Genomic DNA, 12,592 nt, shown 5'->3' on the forward strand with positions numbered 1-12,592 from the left:
TTGCTGCACTCTTATCTTCACAGAGCGCTGGTGCTGCCAACGTGTTTTGGCAAGGTTTTCACTATAGGTGGTTTGCCATTGCCATGACACTCAGCAGGTGTTTGAACCACCGACCTCCTAGACACAGAGTGGACGCAATACACCATCGAGTCGTGGGATTCAGCATGGAAGAGGTTTATCTGCAGGCCTACTTAGAAACGGCAAGATTTAGGGATTACACTTATACACATGATAAGCGCAGATTACACCTGTGCCCTGACGTCCTTACAAGCTACACCTGATAATGTCGCAATACATTTAGTCCTATAAACAATGCCTGGCTGTCTACTTACATTTATCCCTCGAAATTTGTTTCACCCGAAGCTGGAGGACGTACTATATAATATATATATACAGTGCCCGATGTGCAATAGACTGGGCAGCAATGAGGGCCAAGCCCCCATGATCCAGACCCCGCCCCCGTGATCCAGGCCCCGCCCCCGTGAGTCAGGCACCGCCCCGTGATCCAAGTCCTTCCCCCGTGATCCAACACCCACCCCCGTGATTCAGGCCCCGCCCCCGTGATCCAGGCCACGCCCCCGTGATCCAAGCCCACTGCCGTGATCCAGGCCCGCCCCGTGATCCAGGCCCGCCCCGTGATCCAGGCCCCACCCCCGTTATCCAGGCCCGCCCCCGTTGTCCAGGCCCACTGCCGTGATCCAGGCCCGCCCCATGATCCAGGCCCCGCCCCATGATCCAGGCCCCGCCCCCGTTATCCAGACCACGCCCCCGTGATCCAAGCCCACTGCCGTGATCCAGGCCCGCCCCGTGATCCAGGCCCCACCCCCGTTATCCAGGCCCCACCCCCGTTATCCAGACCCCACCCCCGTTATCCAGGCCCCGCCCCCGTGATACAGGCCACGCCCCCGTGATCCAAGCCCACTGCCGTGATCCAGGCCCGCCCCGTGATCCAGCCCCCACCCCCGTTATCCAGGCCCGCCCCCGTTGTCCAGGCCCCGCTCCCATGATCAGCTGTTGCTCCACAGCCACAGTCCACACACCCGCTCGCCTGTGCATCGCCGGTGTAGTGAGCGAGGCTTTACCGACACACGATCTCATCTTTGTTTTTTTCTCATCTCGCAATGGACGCAATTGTTCGGCCCGCCAAGTCTGCTCTCAAGCAGGCAGGGTCACGGAAGTCGCGTTCATGCCGGGTTGTCTTCGATTTGACACGGACTAAGATCTACCACTATGCACCACTGGATAAGAGCCCTCCACCTAGTCCGAGCAGCGCAGAGTTACCCCCTCAAGGATCGAGTGCTTCGTATGAGCGACTGCGGGCATTGTACACTTTACCGCAGCTGCGCGTCCGTCTACGTCGAGCGCCATCCGATCCGGAGTCCAACGTAGCGCTTGGTGGACATACCCGAAGACTCATCATTTTGACCGGATACAGCCGCTGCGGAAAGGTCGACGGAGACCTTGGGACCCAATGCGCGAGCCTACTCCGCAGAGTGAATAAGACCGACGCAATGGTGGCTCCTTCTCCCAGGATGTGTGGAGTCACCTTTCTGAGAGCTAGAGAGAGAGAAAGGTCTTGCCCCGCGCTGCGTTCAAAGGACGGCGTCCATGGATTGGAGGCTTCACTGGGCGCACTCCGGTTGGACACACAGGTGAATGAAGGATCTCCTGTGCACCTCGGATCGGTCCATCTATCAACGACCCGAAGACCCACGCTCATTCCTTCATCAAAGGTATTTCCTGTTGGTCTTTACGCATGGCCTCTCCTCCATGCATGATGAAGTCTTAAAAACCACGTCAGGTATGGGCGCTGCCACTTTGGCTGAAACGGAATGAATCACCTATTCAAGGTCTCCTGGTGGCCGTTTTGAACCAGTGTTAAGACCAACTATTCGGGCAAGGTCGACTCACGGGTTTACGAGGCTTATCGGCTTTACGGGTAGAAAGTACGTTTCCTGCACCTTCTAACAATTCTCTCCGAACACCTGAGCCTGTACAGGTGTTTGGAATCATCTTTCAGGGATGAAAACGATTCTCCTGCAATTTCTACTCGGCTGAATTCCCTGACGGCTACGTACTTTCGGCGCTGCATCATGGAGCACGCAGTCCTTTGGACGGGACGTAAGCATCCCTTCTGTATTTGCTGACCTTCAAACTCCCGCATGTCTATACTCGGTTAATTTACTTTAACAGGGAGTTTTTTTTAAACAAACATTTTGGAATTCAGAAGGAAAACCCACAAGGGGGGGGGGGGGGGCGGGGGTGAGTAGTGGCATATCCACATATTGTATACGCAAGATGCTGCAATTGTTCGGACATCAAATGGGCTACAAATTACACAAAAAGTGACCACATTTTAATTCTAAATTAAAAGAAAACAAACACGACATAATAAGAATAACCGAAACTTTTCGTGCTGTACTCCTCAAAGTAAATCACAGCAAGAGAAAGAAGGAAGTGAAAGGGCGTGCATATATAAGCATGTCGGTTTAAAATTTAAAATTTAAATAAAAACTATAACAATTCGACTGTGTCGCCAATATGCCTCCGCATAGTCCCACAACGGGTAGATGCCATCACTCTGCATATGTATGGGTAGTGGATCACGTTTGTGAAGTTTTGTGTTGATCAGATAAGGTTCGTTTTTCTATCCAAGATGGCTGCCAACCACATGACCGATGATCATCATTGTTTCAGATATATAATTATTTAATATTTTCCTTCAATCCAAAATGGCTGCCAAACCATGTGACCTACGATGACATAAATTTAATATTTCAATACAAATGGGTCGTAGATCATGTGCATGCAATTTCAGATTTTTAGGATAAGGAATTCGATTAAAACACATTTGGCTGGTATACCACTTCATCTATGATGTCATCATTATGCTTTTGTTCCCCATTGGGAGTACTTGACAATGTGGCAAGTTTCAAATTTTTCCATTCAGCGGTTTCTGAGAAATAATTGTTGAATTATTTGCTTTTAATCCAAGATGGCTGCCATACCACGTGACCTATGATGTCACAATTATCATTAAAATATTCTGCACAGGTGTCACTCCTACCCTGAAAGTTTCATCTCAATCGGACATATGGTTGCTGTGAAAAACGAGGTTGAGCCCAAAGGGATGGACGGACAACCCAAAAACATAATGCCTCCGGCGACTGTCGGGGGAGGCATAAAAACATAAAATTTAAATTTGGTTAATTTGTTTGTATTCGGGTAAAATGTGATTGACTGACATGTGCTGTATAAATATATATTTAACAAACAGGAATAAATTCCTGTGTGGGGCTGTTGTGAACAAGCGTTACGCCTAGGTCCCCCGTCGGTGAAGTGATGAGTTGACAAAGTGGAAGACGCAAGGCGGCCATCTTGGATTTTGATGTCACGACCCAATTTTCAATAGCGTTCTCCCTTATGCGTAGATACACCCACACACCAGATTATAAGTTAGTAGTTCGTTTATTTTTCAAGATATTTCGCTCACAAGGTTCAGACATATATATGGTGGCGGCCATCTTGGATTTTGACGTGGCGACCCAATTTTCAATAGCGTTCTTCCTTATGCCGAGATACACCCACACCAGATTAGAAGTTGGTACTTCGCTTATTTTTCAAGATAGTCCGCTCACAAGGTTCAGACATATATATGGTGGCGGCCATCTTGGATTTTGACGTGGCGACCCAATTTTCAATAGCGTTCTTCCTTATGCCGAGATACACCCACACCAGATTAGAAGTTGGTACTTCGCTTATTTTTCAAGATAGTCCGCTCACAAGGTTCAGACATACATGGCGGTGGCCATCTTGGATTTTGACGTGGGTTGCACCCACACACCAAATTAGAATTCGGTCCTTCGCTTACGCACGCACGGACGGACACACACAGACGGAGGGGAAAACCATAGTCCCCCTTTCGCTCCGCGGTGCGACGAGGGACAAAAAAAAATCTGACAACCCACACGGACCTCGTCACTTACGCGGTGACAGCCCACTGAGCTGTTGGGCCTTCGGGATATCCTCAGTAATTTCTCACACTAACACTGCAAGCTAACACATTTACAAATTCCTGCTCTAACTACCACTGGGAATGTAATGGCAAACCATCCTGTAAGCACAGACACCCTGTAATGGAGTGAACGGAATATGTTGTATCAGGATATATATATACAGACTTGGCATTTAATATGGAATATTGTTTTTGTGGGGGTGAACTTACTTTTCAAGATGTCATAGAACCAAAAGTTCATTGGAATTATGTTGAAATTATTCTAGATTTTGTTAATGTGACCTTTAAAAGAAACAAAAACCACATTTGACATTTCGAAACAAATAAATTGATCTTTGAAAGTGATGTAAACTGATATCGAACTCAATTCATGGACAGTAGTGTTAAACTTCTGTACGTTTTCCAGAAGTATCTCTTTATTTTGCACATTAGCCCAATTTTTTTTTAACAAAAACAAAAGTTAAATTACGACTGGGATTACGGACAGTAAAATTACAGTTCAGTACTTCGTGTAACCCCCACGAGCATTCAGGAGAGCACGTATACGTTGAGGCATGCTGTTCACAAGATTTGCCAAGGTTTGGACAGGAATCGCTTGCCATGCAGTGACAATAGCCTGCTGCAATTCACGCACAGAGGTCGGCTGCTGGTCCAAGTGGTCGATTTGACGCGTTAATTCTGCCCACATGTTCTCTATCGGATTCATATCCGGGGACATGGCAGGCCACTCCATATGCTCTACACCACGGTCAGCAAGAAAGTGTTGGATCATGCGAGCACGATGAGGCCGTGCATTGTCATCTTGGAAGACAGTTTCCTCGAAAGGCTGCACGAGCAAATGGAAGCAATGTTTCTTCCAGAATGGCCCTGTACTTGAACTGGTTCAGGTTTCCATTCAGAACAAACAGGTCAGTTTTTCCCCCTGCATGAAAAGCAGCCCAAACGGTCACCCCACCACCTCCAGCTTGGACTCTTGGCACTATACAATCTTTGTTGTAGGCTTCATGCACTTGTCTGCGCACTCGGACGCGGCCATCTTGACGATAGACCAGAAATCTAGACTCGTCATTGAAGGTCACGTGATTCCAGTGTCCTGGCTGCCATTGACAGTGCTCTCTGGCCCACTGCAATCAGCGCTGGCGGTGTTGTCTGGTCAGGCGTGGCTTTCTCAGGGGACGCCTGGTACGATAGCCTGCTTGAACCAGTCGTTTGTTGACGAGCCTTCTGGATACAGGCACATTTGTCAGTTGCTGCCACTCAGCCCTCAGCCGATTAGCTGACTTGGTACTGCCATTGCGGACTAACCGGTGCAGCTAGCGATCATCCCTCCCTGTGGTTCTGCGTGGACGTCCTGGCCTCGGTATTGGAGTAGGGACACCCCTCTGAGCATTTCGTTTCAGGATCTTTGACACCTGACCTTGAGTGATGCCATACTGCCGAGCAATAGCACGCTGTTTCATGCTGTAATTTCGTAAAGCCACCACTCCATGACAAACAGCATTGTCGAGTTGACGGACCATCTCCAGAGGAAGCGGCAATAACTTTTGGAGACGTGCAGCAGTTGTTTTCCACTAATACAGAACGCAACAACCCTTGTATACCCGACTGTGAAGCCAATCATCAAATGCACCAGTGCACCTGTCCGTACATTTTGCCACGCCACCTGTGATATAATCCTGTTGTTGACTTCTTGCTGCGACAGACAATCAGTGACATGGTTCTTTAACAAATAAATCACCAAAGTGTAAAAGAAACTCACCAGATTGATATACTGAGTTAAGAAAGTAAACCCAAGTCAAGAAAAAAAAAAAATTCCATATTAAATGCCAAGTCTGTATATAATATATATATATATATATATTTTTTGTTTACAACATCGAGGCTCGTGTAAGAGCAAACATTAATCACAAAAAAGATTTATTTATTTTTTCATTCATTAAATGCCCTCCTCCTCCCATTATACAACCAGGCAAAAACTAACGGTAGCAGTCCTGGAGCAAAATGAGGACACCATTTAACCTCCTTCATGTAATCATAGTGGCGAGAAATCGCTGGCATCCTGATCAAATTCCAAATGCCGGCCTGGAGTGTGGCTAGCAACATCAGCTGACATCAACATCCAGCGCAGTGGGCTGTCACCGTGAAAATGATGGAGGCCCTTGGTTCGAGTCCCGTGTTGAGTCAGAGTTTTTCACACTTGGCTCCACGCAGGAATTTAATTCGTTTATAAAAAATTGTAGATGAGTTAATCTCCAATGCACTTCTGCATATACATACTTTTTTTTTTTTTTTTTTTGTATACAAGATCGAGGCTCGTGTAAGAGGGTTGGTTGTAAGAGGCATACTTGCATACACATACATATACCTACGCTCACATCCAGGGTCTGCCTAGCAGGCAAGTAAGACATTGGCCATTATAAAGCTCGCAGTGTTAAGTGTGGAAAATTCTGAGGAGATTCCAGTTGGCTCAATAGCGCATGGGCCGTCACCGCGAAAGTGATGGAGGCTCTTAGTTCGAGGCCGTGTTGAGTCAGAGTTTTTCACACTTGGCCCCACATAGGAATTTAATTCCTGTTTATAATATATATACATATATATATATATATATATATATATATATATACATATATATATATATATATATATATATATATATATTGTATACAAGATCGAGGCTCGTGTAAGAGATAACATTAATCACAAAAAATAAAAAATATTAATTTTTTTATGCCCTCCTCCCATTATACAACCATACCAGGAAAAAAGTAACGGTAGCAGTCCTGGAGCAAAATGAGGATACTATTCAACCTCCTTCATGTTGTCATAGTAGGCGAGTTATCGCTGGCATCCTGATCAAATTCCAAATGCTGGCCAGGAATGTGGCTGGCAAATTGTCCGATCTTCTTGTAAGTTCCCCGACACCAGATTATGACGCATTCTACATCAGTATGGTTGCTGTCTGGGCAGCAGCTTCTTCAATAAAAACAAATTGACCGGGTGGTTCACACATTTCACGCGAATGGCTTCCTTCAGATATGAATAACGCACATGAGTCGACCCTACAATAGTATCGTCCGCCCTTAAGCAAAACTTTGATACGATACTTGTTAACGCCATGTCAAAGGTACAAATTGTGACACAAAAGTCACGTGAAGCTTGCAAAATTGTAACGCTTCGCAAATCAAACTTTATAAAATTGTACATTTGATGAAAATGTCTGGATAATTGACAACAATTATACGATGAGCCGTTCCATTTATCCTTGGAATCATAATTTGTGGAGATTGTACCGATGAAAGTCACCATTTAAAAAAAACCAAATGTTGCTCTTGCTGCCGTCGCGGATTCACCTGGGCGTTGGCACTTTGCAGTGGAGAAGAGGTTTTCCTGGACGAAGACCATCGTACCCGAGCAGGGCCGTAGCACGAGGCGTTTGCTATCTGAGTCTGCTGTCGGCTGAAGCACGTCGCTCTGGGGTCGAGGAAGCAAACATCCCGGTTTTGTCTCCAACCTTCCCCACAGTACGCCGCATTCCCCTCGTACTGCTGACCTCATACCGGCCACGGGTCTGCACCCAGCGACCACTTTACAGGAACCATGTTGCGTATCCACAGCTACCCAAAATTCGGTAAAAAAAAAAATAAATAAATAAAAGAATACAATCGAGTTAAAATATAAGCATTTAAAGTCATTCCACTCATTTTCTTCAGTATTGCTGCAAAGACTGTTGCGGAAAACATATTCGCTTTTCCTTATTTATGTTTTTCTATCATTAACCCTGCAAGGCTGCATCAGAGGGGGACTTGTCCTTGATACAAGATATTTGATACAACTGGGTACAAGATATTTGATACAACTTGGTACAAGTGCATCCCCTCGGTCAGAAGGGGACTTGTCCTTGATAAAGTTTGTATTTTGCGACTTCACTTCCTTGGCTCTCACGACCATACTTGCAACCAAGGGCAGTTAAAGCAGGAGCCACATTCCAAATTGGGAAACATAGTGGACAGCACATTCCAAGCATCAAGTGTGTGCATCGTAAAGATATACTAAATAAATGCAACCAAGGTTTTGCCTTTGCAGTGAAATGCTGGAGAGAGGAAGGAGGGTGGGGGGAGGAGATGCCATAAAACTTTGAACATGAAACCCAGACAGACCTTTTGGCCACTGAGACTGTTCCGGTTTTAGTACTCTGAAATATGGCTGGCTCCGGGCATTTCAAAAATGCCTCATTACAAGTGAGGGAGCGGGGTGGGGGGTGTCCCTCATCTAATGTACCGTTGCCTTCGGATCAAGTTGCTGTAATGCGTGCACTTGCAAATAAAAATACCGATACCAACACCTGAGTTGCTCCATAATGGCGTGGGCACCATGCCACTCCGGCCGCAATTAGCAGCAAGACTTGCGCAAGATGGCGAGTCGAGCGTGATGGAGAGACGATCCAAAGAAACCACGTGAGTATTGTGCGGATTTTATACAGGTGATTTTCCACGTATAATTGCCAAACTATGTATATATGACAGTTATATGACGTATGACACTTACATAATCGAGAATAAGTAAATAATCCGTGCACCGGCTTACGATAACACAGTGTTCAATTTTATATGAGCGCAACCGAATCATCTCCATCCGAGCACCAAAATTATACTTGGCAGGATGCCCACCGCTGTGCCAGCTAAAAGGGTTGGCAAATGACGCAAAGCTGCATTTCCCTCTCTTCTTCCCCCCACCCTCTCCAACCACCCCTGCCCACAAGTTCATCCGCACCTGCTCCTTAAATGCAACTTGTAACAGACAAACACCTCCTCCCTCCCATTACCACAGTCTGTCGGGATGACAAATGCTGCCCGAGGCTAAACACTGTGGTAAACAGTGGTGTAAAAAGATGGGAATGCAGAATGTCAAACAGCACAGGGTATAAAGGTTCCCCTAAGCTTGTGTTTTGGGCAGACTTTCAGTGTCGAGATTTGCACAGGACTGGAGTCATAGGAAAGGGAGGCGAGATATCACGGAGGGAGATGGAAGGAGTTGAAGGAGATTCAGGCCGAGTGTAGATGTCTGTTGAAGGAATTGTATGCCGATTCGAGATCGAAGAGCATCTGACGAACTTGCGAGTCATCGAGCTCATCCGATGCGGACATCCCACTCAACTGCTGCAACCTGCACAAACGTGAACATACACATTACACCATAACAGCTTGGAACCCATATATAATCTCACTTGTGACTCGAGTACAGCTCTCGATCCTAATTCATCCTAAGAGGTACAAAAAACACGTGTTCAGCTTAACTTTACAGGCAATAATATGATCCAGGGCAGGCAGGATGGCCAAGAAGTACGCACGCTCGTCTTTAAGATGTCTAACCTGGGTGCAATTTTGTGCAATTCCACAACCTCCCCCCACCCCCTTTTGCCAACAGATCACAACAATCATATAACCACATACTTTGATTGAATACCCGACTCCGCCATGGGAGATAGCAGCTTCAAAGAAAATCTTTATCCAAGGGTGGAGGCTCATGGAGAACAAAACAACAGCAACAAATGGAAGTTGGTTGACAAACTACCAAAGGATATGGGGGAAGCAGGTAGGGGGAGGTTGGATGGACATGCACAAGGAAAGGTGAAATAACAAAAACGAGTAACAATATCCAGGTGAGAAACAAGATAGGAAATAATTCAGCGAGTGTGGAAGAAATATATTGCCTAAAAATTGGTCTATTGAAAGAATTTGTCAAATTTGTCAAAATTCAAATAAAATCTTTATCCAAGGGTGGAGGCTCATGGAAGAACCGAACAACAGCAATAAATGGAAGTTGGTTCACAAACTACCAAAGGATATGGGGGAAGCAGGTAGGGGGGAAGTTGGATGGACATGCACAAGGAAAGGTGAAATATAGTCAGGTTCACTATGTTTTTTCGTTCAAAAATTTTGGAGATGAGCAAAACTATACATTTTTGGAATATTCAGAGCATGAGGAATCCAAAAATTAATGTTGGCATTTGCGGAGACACCTTTGCAACAATGACACTCAGGACAGTGATGAAGATCTGTGAAAGCATATCCCTGAACGGTATAGACCTAGTAGATCCTGTGTATAGGACTTATAGTTCAATCTGATACTAACAAGGCTGCTTTTTTGCTTTATAAACCCATACCTATAACTTCAAAGGATTTGCAATATCGTGTATTATGTAATACAGTTATATCACAAATATAAAGACAATGGTTTTCAATCACCTTTGTTTGTTGCTTTTCTATAATCCTGAGCACTATTTTGAGGCCTTTATTGGATTCCTTGACCCAGAAAACATAGGATTAGCATATTTCATTAAGTTTCTCGGTTGACTAGAAGCCGAGCGCAAAATATGTATTTTATGGCGGCCATTTTGGAAATCCAAAATGGCAGCCATGCAGGTGTCTGTGCAAATGCCAACATTAATTTTTGGATTCCTCATGCTCTGAATATTCCAAAAATGTATAGTTTTGCTCATCTCCAAAATTTTTGAACAAAATTATATTTGTTAACATAGTGAACCTGACTAATAACAAAAACGAGTAACAATATCCAGGTGAGAAACAAGATGGGAAGTAATTCAGCGAGTGTGGAAGAAATCTATTGCCTAAAAATTGGTCTATTTATCTGGTCATAATTTGTCATTTCGAGGTGAAAAAACATATTTTACTTTTGTTTTTTCTTTGGCAGATTGCACTCGCATCTTCCCCAGAAATGATGCGACCCAATCATCCAGAATTTGTGGACTCCTCCATAACTTTTCAGTGCCCTCAATTAACAGATGTACTTCACATTAAAATAACAGTGTACAGGCAGGTAAACATTTGCGTCACATACACATCATGATGTAGGCAAGGTGATGGTATTAAAAAAAATAACTACCATGAGTCGACTTCCAAATATGCTGTATTGTAAGGCAGGTAGGCCTATCAACAAAGGTGGCAGCTCTCAATGGGGTTACAAACAATGCATGTGCTGCCAAGTGTTTACAAGGTCATGACAACATCCACCATAAATAATTTTAACAAGCATCAAAGTTCAAACTGAGGAAGCCGCATTTGGCACAGAACGAGAAGAAGCAAATGCAATCACGCTCATCATTTAACCAAACTTTGTAGGCCACAGTCAAGTTAGAGGTCAGGGGGAAAAAAAAGGTACAAGCTCGTCTGAATGTTCCAGGTGCCTAAACAGGATAGTTAGATGAACGGAAGAGGAAGTGGCTAAACTGGAGGTTCCCCAAGCCATATGCAAGTGCAGGAGTGAGCCTGGGTTTGGGTGTGGAACAATAAATGAATAAATGCATTTGCAGCATTTCAAAGTGTCTTGGATAATTGGGAATACAGTGCAATCTTGGATTGCAGTTTTCAGGGCGTCGATAGACCTGAGGCCATGTCGTAAACTTCCTCATTCACCGCCATAAGAATAAGTCTTATGGATCAAGATCTGGATTCATGACACTGTGCAGGGCAACTGTCTGAAATGACCCTAACTCGGTCTGGAATCGAGGTTATCCAAACACAATAACCTGGGAATGTGAACAAGGCCCTTCCTGGTGAAACCATTCGCCTACTCGCCGGAAACTGTTGACGTCGAAAGTCCACGAAGCTATATATCTGTACCATTTCCAAGTAGCCACTCCCATTGATATGACCATCAAAAAAGAAGGCCCCCCCCCCCCCCATTACTGCTGTTTGGAGATGACGCACGAAATGTTTTGCCAAACAAACCTTGAGACTTTCCGGTATAGCGGTACCGGTCTTGCATTTGCATCATCAATAGATCGTTAATAGCATGTCATGCTAAATATATCGTTGTGAGAGTGATCTGTTAGGGTTAGTAAAATGTTGAGTAGAGCGATAGCCATATTCTGAGCATATGTTGAGATAAGCATGACGTACTATTTGTGCAATAGATACGCGTTGCGTATTCACTGCAAGATGTTTATTTTTCCCTATCCTACTGTTTTGTCCTCACCTATTCTGACCTCTGGCCCAATGTTTTTTTTTTTAATGTTCTTTTCCTCCGTCTACATGTCTTTACAAAGCACACACCAGCACTTTGCAGCTCAAGCCATGATAATGTGCAGATGTGGCAAATCTGCTTTGAGGAAGTCTGCAGTTAACTTCACCATGACACCGGCCAGATCGGCAGTTGTCACACGTGTGGTTTTGGTCAACGGCTGCTTGGAAAGAGAGGCAGCTCATGTGGAGAGGAGCAGTTGGGACGCAGCTGAGTTTGAGAGAGAGGTAAAAGCTAAGACGGGATAACAACCCTGGAAGAGAGCACCTGAGATCGGCAGGGAGGGTCACCATGTATCGGAGCTATGAACATTTAATCCCCAAAAGCAACGAGGGCTTTAAGGAAGCCACAATTACGGAGCTCGAGGAGACTGTAGGGCTGTTTGCAATAGTCAGCTGCTGATAACTCTGCGTGCGGAGTGCACAGCTTGTCCCCAGTTTGGATACAACCTCTCGATATCGATTGTTATTTGTATCTCCTTGTACTGTGTTCTTGTCGAGTTAGTGAACGGGCCCCAGGATAAGAACCGTCAAGACA

At 45.1% G+C, this 12,592-nt stretch overlaps 1 protein-coding gene and 1 long non-coding RNA gene across 3 annotated transcripts in view; one reads left to right on the forward strand and one right to left on the reverse strand.

Annotated features, from left to right (window-relative positions):
* Nucleotides 1–1,013: 1,013 nt before the first annotated feature.
* On the forward strand, nucleotides 1,014–8,354 carry LOC137436596 (uncharacterized). Its single transcript, XR_010986315.2, has 2 exons — nucleotides 1,014–1,733; nucleotides 7,387–8,354. It is a non-coding gene; the product is annotated as an uncharacterized LOC137436596 (long non-coding RNA).
* Nucleotides 8,355–8,470: 116 nt separating this feature from the next.
* VPS28 (VPS28 subunit of ESCRT-I) overlaps nucleotides 8,471–12,592 on the reverse strand; it is a 35,470-nt gene continuing 31,348 nt past the window's right edge. For both annotated transcript variants that reach the window (XM_078786592.1, XM_068130537.2), the window contains exon 10: nucleotides 8,471–9,178. In XM_078786592.1, the coding sequence (XP_078642718.1) occupies nucleotides 9,058–9,178 (121 nt within the window). In that variant the 3' untranslated portion in view covers nucleotides 8,471–9,057. The remainder of the gene's footprint in view (nucleotides 9,179–12,592) is intronic.

Source organism: Myxine glutinosa, chromosome 11 (assembly GCF_964187855.1).
Source record: "Myxine glutinosa chromosome 11, kmMyxGlut1.1, whole genome shotgun sequence".
NCBI lineage: Eukaryota > Metazoa > Chordata > Myxini > Myxiniformes > Myxinidae > Myxine > Myxine glutinosa.